The sequence below is a fragment of the Mastacembelus armatus genome, chromosome 10, assembly GCF_900324485.2.
Source record: "Mastacembelus armatus chromosome 10, fMasArm1.2, whole genome shotgun sequence".
Taxonomy (NCBI): domain Eukaryota; kingdom Metazoa; phylum Chordata; class Actinopteri; order Synbranchiformes; family Mastacembelidae; genus Mastacembelus; species Mastacembelus armatus.
The window spans coordinates 17,450,312-17,465,141 of record NC_046642.1 but is presented as its reverse complement, the minus strand read 5'-3'; the positions used below and the strand labels follow the sequence as shown (position 1 = coordinate 17,465,141).

Below are 14,830 nucleotides of genomic sequence, written 5' to 3'. Positions count from 1 at the left end.
TTATTGTAATAGTTGCACACAATACGTGTCATTAATAACAAGCTACTAGCATTCAAAAAGTAAACCTTAAAATTACAGGCATGCTTTTAGCGTAAAACCATGATTGTGAGGGCATCAAGCCTGAGTGCTCCATAAAACCTGCTCTGCTTCACTCCTTCTGGTCTGCTTGCACAGGCTGGGACAGCAGGGATTTTAGGGGCCAGCACAAAGGTATCACTTCGTGCTGGCAAAACAACACCCACTCAAGCAACAAGTCAGTGGGCACAAAAGTTATAAGGTGTAAAAACTCTACTGTTACCCTGCAACCCAATAACTGTCCACACCTTATCTCTTCTCTTAGCTTCCAAGAGAGAAAACCAATTTATCTTCCTAGAAAAGGGGACACTGATAGGAGATTATGTCAGAGAGAGTTATTTTAGGTCTGTACTCCAGGGAGGCTGCAACCTTCAGGTTTAAATGAGAATTTTCATGTTTTTTAATTAGATGCCAACAGACATGTTAAGATTTTCATAGTATACCTGCTCTACATCTATGGCCACTGACTTTCATGTTTGAAATGTAGTAATTTGAAATGATCTTAAACTGGATATTATTTGACAATATAACACAATATAAAATGGATATTGTTGTAATAAAACTTTCAAACAATTGAATTGTCAACAGTAGGTTGATTTGCACAGACCTGTTACTTAAACCTCTGACTTTCAAAAATATTCCATTACCAAACCTGTTCATGCAATGTGCAAAATTCACTATAACAAACTCCAACCCTTAGGCAGTGGTTCAATTAAAATAAAACCTATATGCCTGTTTAGGCCTGTGTTTAGCAATAATATAAGAAATGTAATTAAAAGTGTTGACACATTTGCAGAATGAGAATATATTTTCCACTACTGTCCAGACTTCTGCACATTTCCAGTTTTCATTCATCTGCAAACTCAACATCAGAAATAAACCCCTTCCCCATAATTATCTTTGAATCAACTTGTTAACTGTAATATGACTAGATGGCTGGGCAGTACTGTAGGGGCACACGATGTGCAGCTACATAAATATTAGTATAAACAAATATAAACACGCACACACACACACACACACATATATATATATATACACATACACATACACATGTATATGTGTATGTATATATATATATATATATATATATATATATATATATATATAAAAACAAGACAGGCAGAAGAATTCCACAGGTTTTCAATAAATGATGCCCACTTCATGTTTGCTCAGACTAACTCAATGGGATGGACAGACATACACACACACACACACAAACACACACACATTGCACACAGCAGATTCCATTAATTACTGAAATCTTCTGAATTACACCAGGACTTAAGTGTTAAATGAACTTGTGTGCTTTTCTGACACCTGGGAGCTTTTCTGAAAGTTTCTTAGTTCATACAGAGAGATTGTTTGTAAAAACAGCAGCAACATCAGCAGGCTAGCAAAACTTTTAAATTGTAGTTTATTAGAACGTTTTGTCATTGCATAGAAAAAGAAATATATAATAAAAAATAATGTTTATGTCTTAACCCCCCCCATCATTTGCACACTTATTTAAACCATCATCAGACATTATGGTTCCATTAAATTTAAACATTACAACCATTTATCCATTTCATTTATATAGATATTTAAATGTTTATACATTTATTTTAACTTTCTGGGTTAACCAGTTATCCACCACTTTAAGCTAGCAGTTTTAAATTTCTCTACTCGTTTCTTATTTCTACACAGTCACATGGTACATTTGTTGCAGCGCTGTCAATGTGGTTTTAGGCCAGTACTTAGGCTTTTTCAAAAAATCTACCCAAGTGACAATTGGTGTAATTACATTTTTAAATTGCACAGGATGTTGAGCATGAATGAATGTATGTGAGGAGTATTCATAAAGACAGTAGCCCTGTAACGACAAATAACAGAAAAAAATAGCCTAAATAAGCTCATTTTGTTGTGTAACATATCTCTAGGCCTTTGTTATCAAGTTAAATCAGGTATACACGGACTGTGTAAGCGCCTTTCTTAATTAGCTAAACCAATTGTATTAGCACAAATGGTGGGGTTTATTTACATTTAATGTCTCTGCCGTTTTGGCACTAATTTGTTGAAACTTAAGCAATTCCTGTCACCAGCTGGGATACAGTTGCAGTGAGAAGTTCCCCATAACTTAATTACAATTAGGAGGCTGACATGAAGAGTTTTTCTCACTTAGGTGCTATATTTACGATCTGTATGATGTCACATGTATACAGCACTGTCAGATGATTCTCACTGGTAATGTCAGCATGTATTGTTGTGTTCAGCTGCTGTTCAGTACATGGTCTCAGACTGAGAGCTTGCCTCTATAAAATCAGGCTGCACAGACTGAAGTGTGCCAATGCTTTTTCCTCTTTTTCTACATCGTCAATTTCATCATCTCCACTATGCCTTTACCTGGTGAGGACTGATTTCCCTTTAAAAAAATTCTTTACCCCATTAACCCTCACAGTGGATACCAGCTGCACTGCTAGGCCTCAAGTCCTTTGCTTAGTCTCCTGCTAAAGTTGGTGCTTAAAATCAGCTAGTGAGATTTTTTGCATGTCTCATTAGATAGTTATACCTGCACTCATTCAAACAAAATTAAATGACGGCAGTGATGCTTATGGACAAACTACATTCTCACTTGAAAAATACACTAAGGGGAAGGCAGTTGGTTTCAGACATTTTCAGACTTGGAATATACTCCGATTCTAAGTTTTCAACAGTGAGAACATCCTGTACCTGCAGAGATAAGCTACCATCTTCATAATCCCCTATTATATATTGGCTAGATAACAACTTTGTTTCTTGCTTTTAAGAAAATGTCAGAATAACCTAGGTACAATGGGAGTTAGTGAGATGGAATCTCCTATGCCCTATTTTCAAAGTCAACCCCCTTCACGGCCCCCGACAGCTCCATCTCTGTGATATAGGACACAGCACTTAACACAACCTGGCCAAACTATGTTCAGCAGCCAGTTGTTGACATCTGAGCCAAATAAAGAACATTGGATGAGAGAGGAATAAAGGACAGACTGAAACTTCACAACCTCAGAGGTAAGTTGTCATCTCTTGTAAACATACTGTAAGTATGTTCGATGAACAGTCACCGAGACAAAATCCTGCAAGTGCACTCTACTTGGCAAATAAAGTGATTCTGATTCTGGGCAGGCACCACTCAGACAGAGAGAGACGTTAAGAAACGTGTTGGGAAGAGAAGGAAGAGGAAGAGACACTAACAAATGTCTGCTGAATTTTTTCAAGTGCCTGAACTGTAATAAAATAAAATCAAAACTGTTACCCTGACTGAGTCTTGGTCTCTCATCTCACCTGCCACATCCTTTCCCAGTTTCCAAACCTGCTTGTTTTACTCAGACTCACCAAGATAGTTGTGACTATGTAAGTTCTGTTCTGCAGGCCGTAAGTCTCATTGCTGCCTCTCATGAAGCTGCCGGTGGTCACATACTTCTCATCTTCGTTCCAGTAACCGACCTAAGACGAGGAGAATATTTAACTGCTAAAAAGAATAACGCAATGAATGAGGAATAACACATGACCTGAAGCATACAGCATAATGTGTTACCTGACCTGACTGTATGTATAGTTCAGAATAGAAAAGTTTATCCACTTTTTGCATTTAATTTAACATTGGATAGGGTGTTTATCACTTTCTTGCAACTGCACACAGTGTACTTGACAATGTTGTATAAATTATCTTATTATAAGAATGGCTATAATAAGTCATGAAATAAGCCTCTACCTATATTACCATATACAAGCCAGGGTATATAGATTACATAGTTTCAATACCCACATCTTAATTGCTACTGAATTAAGGATTTTGCACAAATACAAACAAAAGTGATCTTTTTAAAAAATTAAACTTGAAATCTGTAATAGAATGAACAATAATGAAAATGAAGGATGAATCTTTCTTGCTGATTGGAAGTCTGATAAGACCTTTCTCGGACTTACTGAGTGCTGTGTCTGAATACTGATTCTAAAATGAGCCTGCAGCCACAGTTTTTAAACAGGGTTCTTGAACAAGAATAAATATCTTGAATTGGAGCCTCGGGGTACAGGGTTACCTTCTTGGGCCCAGATGGAGCCAGTTCCATGACGCTAACGGTGTAATTGGTTCTGCGGCCTTTCTCGTTGAACTGAATGTGACCAGTCAGCCCATCTATACGGACCTGTAATAGAACCAAAGATACTGAATAAGTACCTCACAGGACCTGACTCTCTATGTGCGTAAATAACGGCTGCTACAAAGCAAGATATTTGTACAGTGATTGTATGTTACGCACAGATGCGATGTATAGGTTGTGAAAGTCCGCAGTGCAGTGTGCGTGCGCACAGGTGTACAGTTTGTCTTGGCTGTGTGAGGGAGTTAATTGAGCGAACAGGGCTTCAATCTCTAGTCTATCTGTAGGCAGATGGTTAGATTGACTCTGAGCAGGTCTCCGCACAGCCACTTTGCAGACAGAGCCTCAGGCTACACACGCAATTACGCACATGCTCTCACGAACACACTGCATTGTTCTAACTTCACACTCACTGTAGATAGGGCTCCAGAGTAAATAAAACACATATTTGACTTTTGAAATTGTGCTTTTAATTTGCATTTCAGATAAATCTTAGAGTTTTAAATATAATAAAATAATTGCCCTCATTCATTGAAATATGTGGTTTTGCATGCACAAGTATTTGGGTGTCCATGAGATCAAGCAGCTAGGCCAACATTTCCATTTCCACCACCAAATATTTCATTTCTAAACTCAATTGCTGATGTCATATTCCATGATGATCACAGCGGAGCGTTAGTGCCTGAAGGTTTTGTTTACTGGCCATGATGTCACATTTGATACTGGAGAGCTCTCCTACGACTTAATGTGAACTTTACACGACAGAATGAGACCTAATTTGTTCAGCCAGCCCCATCTCAGGAGCTATTAGCCAATGTGCCATTCAAGAACTTGCACAACTGTGTGCACGGGTCCTTGTATGTACGTGTGTGTAGTGGCGTATTTCTATAGCAGACCTGTTGCAGGGCTCTCTGGATATCTATGCCCTGTCCCCAGGGAGCTGGTGGGTTTGCAAGACACTCTCCAGCATTGCCCCTGCGAGATATATCTATCCTCTGTCTCCTTAAGTTCTGAAAGGCTGTGGCCATGACTTTCACCCCATCATACGTTAGAGCACCTGTATACTACAGAGAGAGAGAGAGAGAGCACACATATCAAACAGAAGCATTACCAACTAAAAGTGATAAGGTTTGTGGCTGGAGAGCCAAGGCATTTTGAGAAAGTTTCTGGACTCTATAAACACACAAATGTTTGGATTTTAGTTAGTACTCCATCTCAGCTGTTTGGACAGTTGTTACAGCTAAAACAATAATCCTTTAATAAATAAATTAAATCCCAGATCTGAGCTCAGATAAGATCAACAATTATCTGTCCACTGAATTTTGGTAGAAAACTTTTCAATATTTTTTGCAATATGCTGCTGACAAAAACACAAAACAACAAACAAACCAACTGACAGGGGAAATAACAACCTTCTTGGCAACCCAAACCTTAAACAGAGAATAGTCAAACTCCTGATCATCATGATTTAGTTTGCACTGAACATGACAGAGAACTTCACTTCATGATTCCTTACATGAACATTTTTACATACAAAAGAAGGAAAAATCAAAAAGTAGTAGGAGAAAATTAAGTGAGAGGTAAATACTTTGAGTCCACTCTTGGGCACTTTGGAGTCTTTATTGTCAAACTCCATCCACTGTTGGACAACGCGGCTGACACTGGGCTCTGAGTTGTTGACAAGCTGAAAGCCGGTGATGTTTGCACCACCCTTCCTCAGGTCTGTCAGGTCAATATCCAGGAAACCCTGAAAAAGGGAGAAGGATGAGCAGGGATGTAATACACAAAGGCAGGTAAGGAGGTACATGGTATAACACAAATTGATTTGCACGACGGCAGCAGATGCTTAAAATAAATTATGAAAATGCCTGGCAGAAGAATGAACCATGCCCATCACAAAAAGAAACACCAAGACCATCCATTTGTGCAAATAAGGATTACTGGGAATACAAGATGTTTTTTCATCTGAGAATCTTGCATAAAAATTGCATAACCTTGATGAGCCTGCTTTTTGGCCTGTGACTCCTTATAACAAAATGAATGAACCAACCTCTTGTCACAGGTTAGTTCTTAAAGTGGACTTCAACTGTGAGCAGTTTCAAGATCCAAAAAGATATTATTTCCTTACAGATTAATTTTTAATTAGCAGTTTTCAGAGGGGGTCAAATGAAAGCATCAAATTATCAAGTATTTCACAAAAAATGGCAAATGAAGATAATTTTTGGTTTTAGTTTCTTTCTTATCCACTGAATTTAATTTAATCTTATGACCCTTCTGATTTTTCACTGAATGGCTTAGTAGTTTCCAGTGCCCAGGTTGGGAACCACCACACTTGCCGATTAACAGGATAGAAAAGTAGGAAAAAAACTTTGGGTACAGACAGTAGTTTGTTTTGAAACTCTCCTTTAACCTTTGGTGTTGTTTCTTATGAAATACTGGTTATCATTACTGTACGTATAAATTTTTTTTTTTTTTTTTAAATCGGGGTAAAATCAGCCTTGAGCTGGTCTGCATAAGGAAAGAATGCAAACTGTACAGACTTCTTAATTCTGTTATCAAAGGTGCAAGGGTTAATTGCATAATGACAATGATGCATTCTTCTTTTTCCCAGAGAGGTTATCCCATTGAACAGACCCTCATCCCTGTCTTTCCTCAGGGACAAGAGTAGTGAGAAAGAAAATAGAAAACCTCATTTCATGGCAGGAGCAGTGCGCAGCTAATCTCTGATAGACTGAGTCCTCATAGGCTACTGTTAACAATGGCAGGATCAAAACCTTATAGACTACTGTGAACAATGCAAGGGATGCCTCAGGCAGAGCAGAATGGAGAAAAAAGTGATTTAGTGTAATGGTATCTACTTGTATTTTTCCCCTGACTATTATGTGGAGAAGGCTGTTTTTCAGAGAGGGAGAAAGGCAGTGGAGTGGGAGAGGCAGTTTCAGTCTCTCAGCAGGCTGCCTGTCAGCGTGGGGAGAAGAGGCAGACAAGTGAGAGTGGGTGGGATAAGAGACGGAGTAGGAGAAGGGGAGAAAAGATTTGTCTGTGATTTGTCTAAGATTTAAGAGCAAAGTTTTTGATTGAGGAGAGGAAAAAGTGGCTTACTAGATTCCTGCTTAGCAAGCAGGAATCTAACAACATACACCGTCGTATCTTTTTTCTCTTTTCTCTTATTTGTTTCAGGCTATTTGAAGCCTCAACTGTCTTTTGGCCATATATCAGTCTCAAACTCTGCCTTGTTTATGTTCTGTGTTGTTCTTTTCCATGGAGTATAGGCTGTTATGGCTGTTAAGTTAAAATTGATTCTTTATTTTTTGGGGAAGATCGGCACAGTATCAAATGAAGGTTAGTGCAAGCTTCACGAGATGAATGCAAGAGATGGCTGTTTTTAATCTCCCCCCTCTGCTCCTCTCACCACTGTCTTCCTAATGTACCAGGGAGTGTTGTCAGGTGTCCATATTTCTCAGCTCAACAGACAGAGCTGCCTTTTTTCTGCTCCATGTATGAGCTAATGCAGTGCAGCGAGCTGAAGAGGTTACTATAGAAACTAGCCTTTGGTAACAGTAGATACGGAGGAGGGTATTTCCAACAGATATTTTAACCACTTTTAAAAATTTACTAAAATTCTTCTCTTTTCTCTCTTACGCTGTTGTACAGTCTCCGAAACACACACACACACAGTTGCACCTACACAAAAGTAAGTAAATTAACCAAATTGTGAAAAGGCTCTAGGACATAGAAAAGGTAATTTCAATGGGTCCATTATAAATGACTGTGGCTACTTTGTGAATCAGCCATTATTACCGTCCAAGCCTTATCATTTAAAATTAAATCTGGCAAACTCGTCTGACAAGAGAGATTGAGCCAATCTAAAACCCCAGCAGTGAGAAATTGTTCGAGCCAGCAGCTGCATATTAATGCTGTTATTACTAGAGCTTTGGTTCATGTCAATTTTCTCTTCATTTGGTTGCATTTAGTGAGTCTGAACAGGGCTGTCTACAAACCATTTGCACTGAGAAAATGGCAGCAAACAAAGAGAGCTAATGGCTATAAAGTTGTATACATTGGCTGCCTGACCTTTTTTTTTTTTGTCCTATTGAGTCTGTTCAGATTTCTGTCTCTGGCTTTTCACAAGTAACCCTCACTGTAAACATACAACTGTGCTGCTGTAAAAGAATATGTGATGTAGCTGAAGAAGAAAAGAGAATGAGGGACATAAAACCAGATAGTCTGAGGCTAAATGATTAGGAACATGCAAGTCTATTAAATTGGCAATAAAGCACTGAAAGCCTGGAATCCTGTTAAAAGCTACAATAAACAGCAATGCAGATTTAATTGAGATATGAAAATACGCAAAGAGGTATGTAGAAATAAAGCAGCCCAAATGAATAAATGATGCAGTGATATAATCAGCCCTTACCAGGTTAGCCAGGATGTAATGATAGCTCTTCGCATTCTTCCCTTGCTCAACGATCTGGAAAACGACAACGAAGAAGAAAAAGTGCATAAAACACCTATGACACAAACAGAAGCCTAGCTTGTGTGTGTTTATGTGCAATAAGAAAGCAAGGACACATTTCTAACAGGGCCTCAGCAGTATACCTGGTGCAGTGTACAGTGTATGACCTTGTGGAGGGCAGACAGAAAGTAGGTTAACAGAAAATAAGTACAAAGGGACTGGCTTCATAACTTCACGAATATCTGCCTTTTTGGTGTTTAAAATGCTGAAATATATATTTACAGATCCACCTCCATGTAATAAAAGTCAACAAAGTAGCTTAGAAAAATGACAGTTCTAAAGTCAGAAAGAAATAACTATGACTAAAATGCCCTCTCCTCTCCTTCCTCAGTGATGAATGGCATTGCTGTGACAAGGGATGATTTTTCTGTACTGCAGGGTTGTTTCTTACAACTTTGCTGCCTTCGGCCAGACACCCACTCCCACAATGACAAAAAACATACCATCTACCATGATGAAACACACGACTGAATCATATATAAAAGACTCTTATGTGTAACAAATTGTGCCCTAAACCAACCTGAGTTTAACAGGATTTTTAAAAAATAATAATTATATGCAAATAGGAAATACAGTCAGATGACTTAATAATTGTTGTAGAAAATTAATGAATAAAAATGAAAAACTCTACATAATATCATAAAGATACTGTAAAATCCCTTAGGCTTTTACCAGGCATCAAAAATGCCAGCATTCACTAATTTGTGAACATAATACTGTATACTATATTTGTTTCCTTCCTCCTGATACTCATGGCTCTATTTAAGAGTATTCCCCCATTAACTCATAATTCAATCTTTGATGTAATATTTAAATAATTTACAATATTATATTTCCTTGGAACTCTATCTTGGTCTAATAATATCATCAAATAATGAAGTCTGTCAGCGCACAAGCCCCCTCTCCCATGCATACTGTACACTCAATCTCTCTCCTGCCTGCGGTGCTGTCATTCTGTAAGTGCGGGCGGCACAGGTCAGCCGAGCATCAGGGGTTAGAGCGGTTTGAAGATCACAATGAGAGGTGTGTAATGTAGTGCCAGAGCTCGTTTATTTATAAACGAAGGAACAATGGACACCACTTTGACTGACAGATGCTTAGCTGTTTGCGAAACACTAGTTCATCTAATATGACTCAATGTAGTGCCTGTTGTAATGTACAACTAAAGTACAAGCCCATACTGAGCAGTCGTGATGTGTAAGGCTGAGCGGCCAGCAATAATGCAGCAGTTAATTGCCTTAGCACAGAGGATTAATAAGCTCATTTCACTGTGTCTGATCAGGCGCTATGCATGACCTAACTCTTATTCCTCCCTGTTCTTTTCCCGTTGTATATACTTTAAGGAGTGTACTCATTTGTTAGTGTGTTATGTGTGTGTGTCTAATGATGCTGTAGGTCATGACAGAAGGTGGCATTTGTTATTAATGGTGACCCCTAGCACAAGGCAGTCCCTGTGGTCAAGCCTGGAGCAAGGAAAAACTAGAGGGAAGGAGGAGAGACACAGAAGTGCAGACACCAATACGCACCCGAGACTGGGGGAAAACACACATTACTGTCCCTGTGAACTGTCAAATGGAAATGTTTTGGATGTGTGCAGCTCTTTAACACAGACATTGGACGAGTTATTCAGAATTTATCCCCAGGAGGATGGGTCACTTTTTGTCTCTCTGAAGGAAAATATACTCAGAAACGTTTCTGAGAAAGCTTTTCTGTCACAATAAATGTTCTCAGAGGAGACGACAACATTCAGCTTTTACGAGAAGTCACCCTCAGGATACTACCAGTGACATTATCATAGAAGAATCTGTGTACTGTATGAAATGAATGAGATGAACACAGGCGTGAGTTTAAAGGGCAACAGAGGAAGAAGTGTCCTCTGTAGGTGTATGTGTGTGTGTGTGTGTGTGTGTGTGTGTGTTTGTGTAGGAGTGCATGTGCCATCATTTGTGTGCACAGCCAGGGGAGTGTGGAGGCAGGGAGCAGATGGTGGTGATTGATGGTGGCCGTCTGAATGTAGAACTTCTCAGGCACAGCTCCTGTAAACTGGTGAGAACTGATGCAATAACCTTAACATTAGACACCGTGCCATCAATAACACTCACACAGACTTGCCATAGTCTACACATACAGATGGGGACTGTCTGCGTGTGTGTGTGTGTGTGTGTGTGTGTGCATGCTTTTTTCTTAAAATAATAACGTACTGAAAAAAAATCCTTCAAGTAACACGACAATCAAAACCAACAATAACAATTATGTGGCTATTTTTGAAGATACAAATGCCTACAAGCATTTTTGATTGCAAATGACACATATATACATGTGCGAGTGTCATTACTTGACCAGCCTCCTTTTGGTAGTGTTGATACTTTATAGCTGTCAAGTTTTCTGTTCTCACACTGCACATGTGCAGCTTAGAAGACCATGTTCTGGCAGATTTGTTGGCATGTGAGCGGAAAAAAAAACCACAGGTGAAATGAATAACATTAACAAACATTTAGCATTAGCAAATTAACAGCTGGAAATAAAAATAAAAAAAAATTCTAAATACTAGCTACACAATATGGTTGAAAGCACATTCCACTGTAGTTTTATTGTTTGCTTTAAAAGCTGATTATAATGCTTACCAGGGCCACATGTGCTCTTCTTCAATATGCAGTGAAATCCAGAGCTTGACAGACCTGCCATGCCATGCTACAGTGGCTTTGAATTGAGCAATCTCTATTTGATGGAGGGGGTTAGTGAAGAGTCAATTGTGATGCCAAGATCCTTTAACAGTACAGAGGTGAGTAAGTGATGATCCTATCACAAAATCATTGCCTGCTACAAATGGCAGTGGTGTGTTATCTCTTCTGTTTGCAGTGCACCAGGAAACACCGCATCAGGTCAACAACAAACCCCCACTTTCCATTCATATCTGTTTTTATCTACTTTGCTTATCTGATTAAAACATGTACACCACAGTTTTGAAGCGTGTTTTTACCAGCTTTCAATGTATTTTTCTGAAAAAATCTTAATTTATAATAAGCTTGACATGTGTCCAAAAGGAAATTTCACCGATCATGTTAAAACTTCTGCTCTTATTATTATTTTGGAGGTAATGCCAAATAGTGTATGACTTTATTGTTTCATGAGGTTACAGTCAGAGATGAAATTTCATTACAATGGAGAGTTGGACATAATAACATAATCCCGTATCAATGTAAAAACAGAGGAAAGCTTTTTACCTTTTTAAGGATTCCAGTGAGCCTCTCTGTCTCACAGTCAATGATAATCTGGCCCTCCTTCCTCTTGTCCAAATCCTGGAACACTTTCAAGAATGAGGCTTCCGTCATGGTTTCCACATTGACTGAGGTCACCAGCCAGTTCCTCTCAGCTGCTGTGTCCAGTACCTTCTGCAGCACTGACAGGCCTGGATGAAAGAGTGGAAAGACGTAAAACTCAACATTCTGGGCCAACTGTGAGCCAAATGTGTGGGCATTTACAGCAAAAAATGAAGATGAAGTAATGAATGCATTTACTGTGTTACATTATATTATGCAGCGTGAGATGTAAATTATAGACAGGTTAATCTTATATTGAAAGATAAATTAAAATAAATAACTTGAGAACAAAACAGAAACTGCCCAAAACCAAAACATATCCATCAGAATCTCCCCTGGACCTTCAGTGATAAAGTGCATCAAGTGGGACCGTCCATTAAGCACACAGACACATACATGTGTGCTTTTGCAGCTTGTACAGAGCAGGGCTAAATAATCACTACTTTACAAGTAATCAGCCCATGTATCATTGCAGACGGCACATTCGCAGCCAGTTTTGCATCCTCCGAATGCCAATTACAGGTGGTGCTACGCAGTTACACTGTCAACAATAGGCTGCTGAGACACTTGAGCATCATAGAGGAAGAGGTAAAGCAGCCAATGAGCTGGGGGCTTTTACTAAGACAGGAAATAAAAGGCGTTTAGAGAACACATTGATCTTGAGCTCTGATTTACAATCTGACTCACTGTTGTACTCCTTTGCTGCTGGCAGTAGACCAATCAGATTCCTATCGAGCTGGCAGTCGCAGTTGTTCCACAGAGTAAATAAAGTAATTCCACTCGCAGCAAACTGGCAGCTATTCCCCAAATGAATTATAGCAATTACAAAATTTTGAAATGTGAACTAATACATGATGTAGCTTTATTTGTTTTCTTCTACTAAGCTGGCAAACACTATTAAAGCCACCATGGGCCTACACATGATGTACTTTGCATACAGGTATTTTATACATTTTGGCAAATGTAAAATGACTTATCCACAACAACACAGCCCCTGTCAAAAGAAGAATGAGAAATGCAGTCACAGCCCCTGAAAGATGATTCCCAGACCTTATTAGAATGCACACCAGCTGCTTCCCAAGCTATTCAAGCTTCATATTTGACACCAGGTCATTAAGAGATAAAAAGATGGATGGAATTTCACCTCCACATATGACCACAGTACGGTACACAATAAATTAGACAACAAAAAAAAAATTTGCAGGCATATTGAATGGAAATGATGAAGAGAGATTTGTGACGCATTACATGGGAACCTATGGTAAGTCTCTATCTTTGAACGTGGTTAAGTCCTTTGTTGGAGCAAGGTTTCAGCACCATGGACAGCAGCATACAGTATTATGTTCTGAAAATGAGGTGTCCCACCAAAGCAGTTCACTCTATTTCTTATCTTTTTATTCTTGTGCTCCTTCTTTTTTATGGTCTTGCTGCGCTTCTAAACAGCCATATGTGGTTATGTATTTGTTAATCTGGTTTTACATTATGTATATTGTGCTCCAGTACTTGGACATACAGCTGGGCAGTAGTCAAGACACACTAAAATTAGTGCTTGAATCTCATTAACGCTCAGTGTTGAGAATGTTCTGTACTGTAATGCATTACACAGACACCTGGTGTCAACTTTCTTTCAGTATTATCAATGTGAGTGAACTACTGCAATTATTATGTCTTTATATTTTCCACTGATTCATCATTCTTCCCCGGCTTCCTTCCCTTTTTTTTTTGTCTCTGGACTATCCTCTCGCCTCTGTAAATGTAGCTATGTGCCTGATGCTCCCCTATAAATCAGAGCCAGTCTGACAGAGAGACTTGTAAGGATAGCCAAGGTAGAAATGGTCCTCCAAAGGCATCCTGGAAGAGAATAATATCATAATGGAATCTGGCTGTCATAAGCACCCTTTTGGCGAAAGGTAATACACAGAGACCTGGGCACCAGGCAATCGAGAGGAAAAAAAATGATGCTTAGGGAAACCATTTTCTGAATATTGTTTATGATAGGTTTAATGGGCTATCAAATTTGTTTTCCCATTCTTCGCTTTTGAAAATAAAAACGATTTATTAGCAGACATAGCATGGTAAGACAGCAAGACAGATGTTAACTGGAGAAAGGGAAAAACAAAGCACCTGAGATGGCAGGACAGTGATAATGTTGGATGTGCACATTCTTGTTTACTTCAGATAATTCCCTAAAATACTGGATAAATGAGAAATAAAAATACTTTGATAAAACATGTGGAAGATTCACACATAATCAGAAAATTCCATGTATGCACACACACACACACACACACACACACATATATATATATATATATATAAATCATATCTAAATAAATTCCTCACAACTAAGTGAGATTTTCTTAAAGGCTTAAAATAACCCTGTAGGAAGGGCGACTGCAGTGTAGTATCCAGGCAACAGAGGACTACTGATATGGATGGCAGTGGCTCCATCCCACCACTCAATCACACAGAGGTGACCCTGCATGCATGCACGCACGCATATGCACATGCGCGCGCGTGCGCACACACACACACACACACACACACACACACACACACACACCGTAGCAAACAGTATACAAGTGTATAATGAAGAGATCACTGAAGATTAAAAAAAAAAAAACAAAAACTGTGGGACATGTGGGGCGATAAAGCCTTGATACATCAGACGGCTAAAAGGCTAAAAACCACTGTGAAATCTCTTCTTTCAACTTTCAAGAGACTTTTTAAAGTGACATGATGGCATCTGTCTCTCAAAACCTGTTTATTGCTCTCATACAAATCAAAACCATGAGCAGAAAAAG

At 38.9% G+C, this 14,830-nt stretch overlaps 1 protein-coding gene across 9 annotated transcripts in view; it reads right to left on the bottom strand.

Moving 5' to 3' along the window:
- gria1a (glutamate receptor, ionotropic, AMPA 1a) overlaps positions 1 to 14,830 on the bottom strand; it is a 57,065-nt gene that overhangs the window by 26,232 nt on the left and 16,003 nt on the right. For 8 of the 9 annotated variants that reach the window (XM_026329918.1, XM_026329910.1, XM_026329911.1 and 5 more), the window contains 6 exons: positions 11,931 to 12,115; positions 8,608 to 8,661; positions 5,779 to 5,937; positions 5,087 to 5,254; positions 4,134 to 4,238; positions 3,427 to 3,537 (listed from right to left, as the gene is read on the bottom strand). In XM_026329918.1, the coding sequence (XP_026185703.1) occupies positions 3,427 to 3,537; positions 4,134 to 4,238; positions 5,087 to 5,254; positions 5,779 to 5,937; positions 8,608 to 8,661; positions 11,931 to 12,115 (782 nt within the window). The remainder of the gene's footprint in view (positions 1 to 3,426; positions 3,538 to 4,133; positions 4,239 to 5,086; positions 5,255 to 5,778; positions 5,938 to 8,607; positions 8,662 to 11,930; positions 12,116 to 14,830) is intronic. The other variant, XM_026329917.1, reaches the window with a different exon arrangement.